General features: G+C 36.8%; 2 protein-coding genes across 2 annotated transcripts in view; one reads left to right on the forward strand and one right to left on the reverse strand.

The window, feature by feature from the left end:
* Positions 1-1,495: 1,495 nt before the first annotated feature.
* On the reverse strand, positions 1,496-2,264 carry LOC18008248 (ubiquitin-conjugating enzyme E2-16 kDa). The gene is made up of 4 exons (XM_006390988.1): positions 2,192-2,264; positions 1,960-2,087; positions 1,748-1,855; positions 1,496-1,639 (listed from the first exon to the last, which is right to left on the reverse strand). Exons 1-4 carry the CDS (start codon positions 2,262-2,264, stop codon positions 1,496-1,498), a joined length of 453 nt encoding a protein of 150 aa, XP_006391050.1.
* Positions 2,265-7,615: 5,351 nt separating this feature from the next.
* The window catches only part of LOC18008245 (UDP-arabinopyranose mutase 3), a 3,232-nt gene continuing 2,287 nt past the window's right edge, over positions 7,616-8,560 (forward strand). The window contains exons 1-2 of the mRNA XM_024150931.1: positions 7,616-7,992; positions 8,231-8,543. Of these exons, the coding sequence (XP_024006699.1) occupies positions 7,663-7,992; positions 8,231-8,543 (643 nt within the window). The 5' untranslated portion in view covers positions 7,616-7,662. The remainder of the gene's footprint in view (positions 7,993-8,230; positions 8,544-8,560) is intronic.

An 8,560-nucleotide genomic window follows, 5' to 3' on the forward strand; every position in this document is an offset into this window, starting at 1 on the left:
GATTGCGCGATAAGGGGCCAAGATGATAGGAATCATCCTCAGCTACTTTCTTTACTATTAACCCTAAAACATCATCGTCTAAGTAGTGCATTGTTGTTTCACTTTGGTGAGAAATAAATTTGATTCACTTTATTTGTAGACAAGGTGGATAGATATATAAATGTCCTAATTCGTGGTTGGTATACAGATAAGAGCCACTTTAATAACTGCTAAACTGACCCCAACACGTCGCACTACATTATAAATGTAACTAGTAGTTTCGGGCACTTTAATAAAAGAGAACTGAACATTATTCCAAAAAATTGGGGGTACAAAACGGGTAGGTGAAATATTTACTAAAAGGAAGTACACTATTATATTATTTTCAACCGTATAATAAATTCTCCACCCCCCAACCACACACCAGTGAAGTCCATATATGATGATTTCGCTTTGTCTTACCAAAACTTGCATCCTTTCCACCGAAAAAAACCCTAAACCAAACATAACAAACCCTAAACTGAACATGTCGCTCCCAGACTTGCCTGATGAAATTCTTATCGAAATCCTGAAGAGGCTCGGCAGTGAAGCATTTTGGCGACTCGGACCATTTGTGCGCGCTGGAAAGCGCACCCTCCGGCTTGTTTTCACCGACGATGTCCTCAAAGCTTCCAACATTTATGCCCTTTGCTGTGTCCCCAACGACATATGCCCTGGAAATGAAAGACGCCCATTCTTTTTGAGATGTTTGGCGAGTGGAAACCTTGAGGCAAGATACTGGGAAGGCCTGAGACTTAAAACAAGAGGCGCAGATCTCATTGCAAGTAGGACCATGCTGGAACCAAATGTTCCCACCGACGCTCTCTCGACCCTGGCGTCCGCCATGTTCAGCGTTTGCTTGGGTGACCCTTGTTCTGCAAGCCAAACATTGCAGCTGTTGGCAATGCATCACGGAAGTCTACAGTCAGAGCGCGTGCGACAATTAGGTGAGGAGTTAATTCTTTAGATTTCATATTACGGAACTGCATACATGGATACGTACTCAAACTCATTTTCATATCCAAACGACGACGTCATCAAGCTGCCTGATTGTGCATTTGATCATTTCGAACCTGAGATCCGAGTACTTTGCAATGGTTGCTTCATATATTGGTGTGCTAGGCGTATCTGCGAAATGCTTTAAAAATAAGTTTATGCTGTACACCGTTGCAAGTGTACACGAGTATGTGTACACTATATGAAGTGTACACATATATTTCCTTTTTAGTATGTAATGAACAATCTTTAAATTAATATTCCATGATTTATGTTTCATGAAATCGTTGGACAATTTATGCTTTGACATTTTATCAAATCTAAAACATAAAAACCACAAAATGATATTAAAAAGTTAATATGAAGTCATAAAATTCCCAACCAACTACACGCTAACAAAATAGAGGTCTTATTTTTTTCCTAAACAAAATACACAATTCAACAAACATAATTAAAAGTACAATTAAGGAGTTTATGCTCCTCAGGCGTGCTCCACCGTCCACGCAAGTGCAGTGGTTTCAAAAGCAGCCCTGTCTTCCACGTAAATCCTAGCAATTTCTTCAACAAAAAAGTGTCCTTCGCCTATTTGGGGGGCAGTAAACATTTGGTGTATTTCCGTCAGTACCTGATTACATATACATGTAAACACAGGTAAGCCCTTATTTAAACGGAATTACTATATTATATTCCCTAAAAGACAATAACGATTTATTTATTTCATGTGTAAAAATACATCATTGATGCTGTTGTTGGTCCTGAAGTGAGTTGGGTTCAACATCTTCAGAAAAATGTTCCCATAAGTATTAACGTTTGGGTGATACACTTTTGTTTTGAACATCACCTGAAAAATATAAGTGTTATTAGTAATTGAAATCTTTATTGACTAAATCCTAAACCCTAAAAATACAGCAATTTTAGAGAGCAATCATATGCTTCATTCCTTACCCTAGGTGGCGCGAAAGGGTAGTCAAGCGGAAAGTGAATGTCTACTTTGAAAACACCATTCTCATAGGGTGAACCTTTAGGCCCCGTTATGATAGCTTCCCAGTGATACAAGTCCTCACCCACAGGTCCTAATGAAATCGGCAAACCACTAATTAGGTAGACGATGTAAAAGACCGACCCTATAAAACTAAAACTTAACTAATGCCCTATTTACAAATTAACCATCAAATACCTGTACTGAAACATGGACTGTTTTTCCTCTCCAGTTCCTTCAATTGCAATGAGACCACTTTCGCAGAGTACATGTTTAGAAAGTAAGTAACTTTTGCTGTTATTAACTTTTTCTGTCTCTGGAAACTTGTTTCACTGAAGAAGGCAGGGGACAGTTTTTATAGAGGACCACCGGAAAAACATTATAAAGTAAAGAAGGGAAACGAGTCGGTCAAACGGTGCAACAGGTTTCAAAAAAGGTACTTAACTAGTTTTTGTCGTTTCCAATTTGATTTTTTTGAAATCAGACACTGGTTTCATTATTGCGATTTTCAAAATTGTAATGACTTGCTTTTTGAAAAAACCGTTTACTCGTGTTGTCCTGTCCTACAATTTCAATTCAAAGACACGATCATTGTCCGTTTTCTATATAATGTTTTCCTTCTCTGCTATATAACCATGTCTTTGATAATTATTTTGATCCAGAACCATGTCTTTCATAAAGTTTCTTTCTCTGCTATAGAACCATGTCATTGATAATTATTTTGATCCAGATCCATGTCTTTCATAAAGTTTTTTTTCTCTGCTATAGAACCATGTCTTTGATAATTATTTTGATCCAGATCCATGCCTGTTCTAATTATTTTGATTCCTTAATAAGATAAAGCCTAAAGCCTTCATCGTAAACCCTAAGCCCTAAACCCTAAAGCCTAAACCCTAACCCATAACCCTAAAGCCCTAAACCCTAAAGCCTAAACCCTAACGTCACTATATTCTTCAGCGCATTGATGGCCAACGTGATTTTAAAGTGTTCCTTGTTCCTGAACTTTTTCCCAACCCATATCTCTCCATCTTCATTTGACAAATCAAGTTCATCGAAATCCCCTCCCATTTCATCAGAGACTTGTGCCACATCCGGAAATCCATATAGTTCTGTACGTTTAATCGCTTTCTTCAGCTCTGCACCGCCATTCAGACGCCCCCAACTGACATCACCTGTCGGAGTCTGCACAAAATCATCATCATCTCCATGGGGAGCCAGAACATTCTCACATACAGTCCTCTTTCTTCCAGGAAAATGAATAAGACTCTCTGTTAAGACAATGGAGTTGTCCATATGGTTTGAATCACTCGGCTCACTTCCGCGATGAGTTCCACAACCGCCTGAACTACCAGAGTCATCCTTATCCTCATCAAATCCAGGTTTAGAATGGAAACCCTTTCCATCTGCTAGTACGTAATCATTCCACCAGTCAAAATCATAATCCGGATCATAATCATCATCAGAGCCGTGTGCGTCATCGTCAACATCATCAGCTTCCTTCTCTTCCGAATCTCTCGCCTCGTCTGATTCCTGGGACATTTTTAATTCCAACTCAGGGTGGTCATCAGAGACAGCGTGACTTGGAACATCCAGTTTTACATTAACGGAGGTGTTAGTGCTGGCCTTAGCCTCTACTTTCTCTGATTCCTGGGACATTTTTAATCCCAATGGAGGATGGATAACAGAGACAGCTTCAAGTTGTACACCTTTGGAGGTGTTCATTGCGGCCTCTGCCTCTATTTTCTCGGCATGTGCTATCAGCAAACAATCATCGATATCTTCATCATCTGCTTCATCATCGGGTTGACTAGACTCTGCCGAAGAAGAGGCTATGAAGTTTGTTGGCCCTAAGGACTTTCGCCGTTCCCTCGCAATTTGAACTTCAAGACTTTCCTTCCGTTTCAATCTCACCATTTTACCATTTACTGACTCCTTGAATATGACAAATAAATTCACAGACTTGTCAGACTTATGCAGCGAAAGGAAGAATTTGTACTCTCGAGGAGTAACTATTACACATGGACAACTCCCATCACCATTAAGCTCAGCTAGAACATCATCAAACCAGTAGGAAATCTCCACCGAAACAACTCTCGTGTCTAATCCGAACTCATGCGCAATAAGATTTCTCAAATCATCTGGTCCGGACACATCTTTGCAATTTATGCACCTGCCACGACGAGATATGTCCATTTTGAAATCCCATTCTCCTGTATAGTACCTTATCCACGTTCCCGCCATAACAAGAATGAACGCATCCACTGCAATTCGCGAACACCATATCTATAAAACTACTGGCAAATGGCGAACACCAGACCGAAAAAAAATCGAAAATAACAATGACAAATCTATGGGTGTACAATAATAGGATTAAGTAACTAACCGGGGTTGTTGTCCTCTAGATCATCGCATAATTTCCCCTTTAATTTCAACATCTTCTGGAAAGGGAAACTAGGGTTTCTAATTTGGTTAGGATACTTTGTTTCTTATTTTAACCAAATGAACTCTATTATCCCTAATTAACCACAATTTTTCCCGCCAAAATTAAAAAGGGAATGGGAAGGGTAGTTTTTCGTGTAATTACTTGGGTAGTTTCCGGCCCATAACCGAGGCCCAGTTAGGTGGTTTTTGGGAATTTCATTCCTAAATTCGAAATCAGGCCCAAAAAACGACCCAAACACGCGCGTGAGTGCTCTCTTCCCGGCTGATACGTGCGCGGAGGTAGAGAACGCCTGGGACCCACGGTATTTTCTGCCTCTGTCTCTCTCTGAGGAACAGACTGCTCTGTTTCTCTCTCTCTCAGAAAGAAGGGTAAGTTTGCCATATTGAAAATATGTCCCTACCCCGACTAATTAAAACTTAAAACTTCCCTTTCCTCAAATTAAAACTTAAAAACGTCCTTATTTTCAAAACAACCCTATTATATACTACATTAGTCTTGTGATTCGAAAGCCTATACTACACTTTGTTATACGTACGTCGATGGTTAGTGTATGATTAATAATTCAACTGTTTCTAGATTCATGGTGCCGCCCGATTCATCTATATTAATGGGTTTTAAATTTTTTAATACTGTATATATCAGGTGATCCTTGAATTGATTCTGACATAACCTTTCTATTTTCAAATATCTCTTCGATTCCAAAATGTAAGTCGATTTTTTTATTCTGTTTTTGTTTCAAGAACTATAGTATACGTTTTGAAATTTTATGTTCAAGTTCGTGAACAAATACGTGAGATCAATCTACTCAAAATCTAAAACAGTATTCCACAAATCGCAAACTTGATCATGACTCAAAATACCTTTACGTCATTAGAGTTTGAGATCAATCAATATATAACCTATACATGAATTCTGTGCAAGGATGTTGTTTCAGAGCTTTATTTGGGAGTAAGAGATGCAGAATCTCCGGGATTAATCCACGAATTGGGTTTTCAAAGAGTGATCACAATTTATATATATTCGCATGGGTTTGCCGAAAAATCGGAAAGAAATGACTAAGAAGAGCATAGCGCTGGCTCATGCACCTATATATGCTTATAGGACCATCAAGGAAGAGATTTTTGGGAAATATTTGTAATCGTCCTGAGGCAAGTGAAAGAGATTCAGCAACTGTTGCTTGTGTTACTGCAGGGATATTAGGAGGTGCCAATATTATTAGAGTTCATAATGTTATAGAGACAACGTAGACCCGGGAAGACTAAGTGATGCAATGATGATAAGAAATGGTTAAATGGATGATTAACTGACATATATAATTGTATCATGGTTTAAAAAAATTAATTATTTACTTAAGATATACTTTAACTTTGCTTCAGAATAGTATTACTAGTTTGAAGCTTTGATGATATGGAACTTCCGTTTTTAAGTAGAAACTGAAAACATTCATTAATATTTCGAGAGCCAAACATCAACAAGTTATGTATGAAAATTTATTCCTTGAATCTCAAACTTGATCAAGGCTCCAAATCTATAACTCTTAGCGGAATTTAAATAAAGAGAGTATTTTATCTCTTCTAGAGTGCTATAAGTTTTCAGGAAAACCCACCATTCTCAATAGAACATATATGACATGTTTCTTAATGGTGAAAGTCTATCTTATTAAAGAACTGAAAATACTAAAGAATCTGGTGGGGAAAAATGTTTGACTCAAAACGTATTAGTAATTTAGTATATACCACACACAAAAGAGATATGGTGTTCAATTCAAGTGATATGGGGTAAAAGAGTTAGAAAACATGAGAAGTGTGAATTTGGATTGTGATGAAAAACGTGAGTCCATCCATACCTTGCTTGTGCTTTAAACCAATCAATTATCACTTCCCGCTTTTATTTGTTTTTAATAATCTTATATTTTGAAAATAGGATACATAACGAATTACAAGCATATACTAAATTACATAAAAAATTCATCTGAGATTAGTTTCCTGTTCGGAAACAGAAACTCTAAAAAATGTAAGGGAAACTCGATAACAACATAATTCTGAAAAGTTTTAATTTGGAAATGCGACGAAAATATTTATTTTTGTTTTAGAAATGCGACAAAAACATATCTAGTTTTTTGGAAACGCGATGAAAATATCTATTTCTATTTTTGGAAATGCGACAAAAACGTACCAATTTTTTCGGAAATGTAATAACTGAATATGTAAAAAAAGTTGGATAATATATAGTGTTATTTTAGTATTTTAAAGCATGATTAAGTAATTAGTGAAAGTATATATTTTTTTTCTCTAATAGAATAACTTCCTAATTTTAAGCCATTACCTAGAAAGTTAGAACTTATATACACGAGAAGAAGATTAGAAGAGTCAAATTATACACAAGGTATTTGTTTTTCAAATAATGGTCGATGGTGACATGAAAAGAATAGTTTTGGTTATATTGTAGGGAAAATAAGAAATTAACGATTCCAGATTTCCATGCAATGATATATATTTTAGAAGATCATACATACACAATAAATTCATAGTATTGCATTATATCAACATTGCTATGTGTTTGCTAACTCGACTGAAAAAACACTATGGAATCACATTATATGTTCTGTTTTGGGTATGAGAGGATGTATAAACCTAAAACCTTTTAATCATACAAAAAAAATTCTATGTGTTATGACTGAAGGTTAAAATGTGGAATGAGGATAGTATCGTACCGTATGATGCAGATTGAGAAGAAAAAAGAAAAGGACCTCTAGAAGACGAGCCAAATGAGGAAAAGCAGTCATCAGAAACATGTGACATCAAATTCCTTAAAGATCAAATTCCTTCTTTAACGTCTAATTCCCATATTTGATGCCCAATTTTCACCTTTAATGCCAAGTTGCCAGGTTACTTGCATATGAAATTGTGGAGGATTGGCAAACTTTTTTTTTTTCTTGAAAGAACGAAGATTGGCAGTCATATTATAAAAATTTTGAATATATTTATTGTAGGAAATTGAATTTTGTAAAACATGAAAACGAAAACATTGTTATACTTGTTACGTAACTTCAGTTTTGTTTTACATATAAACATGGGGAATTAAAACAAAAGAAAATGAAGCTAAGATTTTATCCTTCTACTAAAATAATGTTTTTCTCACCTATAAATACCGAAGAATCCATTACGATTTCACAACACCATCTATCTCTCTTATCCAGTTTTCTTCAACTTATTACTTATATCAAATGGCGCAACAGTCTTCCCCGGTGAAACCAATCGCTATGCTGAAAGACGAGCTCGACATCGTGATCCCAACAATCCGTGACCTGGATTTCTTGGAGGCATGGAGGCCATTCTTTGAGCAATACCATCTGATCATCGTTCAAGATGGCGATCCTTCGAAAACCATCAAGGTCCCAGAAGGCTTTGACTATGAGCTGTTCAACAGGAACGACATCAATCGAATCTTGGGTGACAAGGCATCTTGCATTTCTTTTAAAGACTCTGGTTGCCGCTGCTTCGGTTTCTTGGTCTCCAAGAAGAAGTACATCTACACCATTGATGATGATTGCTTCGTAAGTAGATCTCTCTTTCTCTCTTCTCTTTTGGATGTTACAAGTACTATTGTCAACTATGAAGTGGAACCGAACATAAATAATGTTCACTTCATAGGCGTTGAAAAAAGTTGAATAACTAGATAATATTTTTCTCCTCAAGTTATCTCTAATAGCTCGTATATAAATTATGGTTTTTTTTTAATTTTGAAATAAGAGAGTTCTTACGATGTTAATTTGCTCTGAGAAAACAATGTAGGTTGCAAAGGATCCATCTGGGAAAGAGATCAATGCGGTTGAGCAGCATATCAAGAACCTCTTGTCTCCATCAACTCCATATTATTTTAACACACTTTATGATCCATATTATGGGGCAGATTTTATTCGTGGAAATCCGTTCGATCAAGTAGACTTTACTCGTGGAAATCTGTTCAGTCAAGGTGATTTTACTCGTGGAAACCCCCTCGGCCAAGATGATTTTACTCGGGGAAATCTACTTGGTCAAGGTGATTTTACTCGTGGAAATCCGCTTGGTCAAGATGACTTTACTCGTGGAAATCCGCTCAGCCAAGGTGATTTACTCGTGAAA

The sequence above is a fragment of the Eutrema salsugineum genome, unplaced genomic scaffold (assembly GCF_000478725.1).
Source record: "Eutrema salsugineum unplaced genomic scaffold, Eutsalg1_0 scaffold_9, whole genome shotgun sequence".
In the NCBI taxonomy this organism is placed as follows: Eukaryota; Viridiplantae; Streptophyta; class Magnoliopsida; order Brassicales; family Brassicaceae; genus Eutrema; species Eutrema salsugineum.

Excerpts from the sequence above, each read along its gene's own strand:
- LOC18008248 (XM_006390988.1), bottom strand. The coding sequence starts at position 2,264 with ATGTACTCTGCGAAAGTGGTCTCATTGCAATTGAAGGAACTGGAGAGG. Across the intron at positions 2,088-2,191 it reads CAGTCCATGTTTCAGTACAG|GACCTGTGGGTGAGGACTTG; the intron begins GTATTTGATGGT and ends CGATTTCATTAG. Across the intron at positions 1,856-1,959 it reads ACCCTTTCGCGCCACCTAGG|GTGATGTTCAAAACAAAAGT; the intron begins GTAAGGAATGAA and ends TATATTTTTCAG.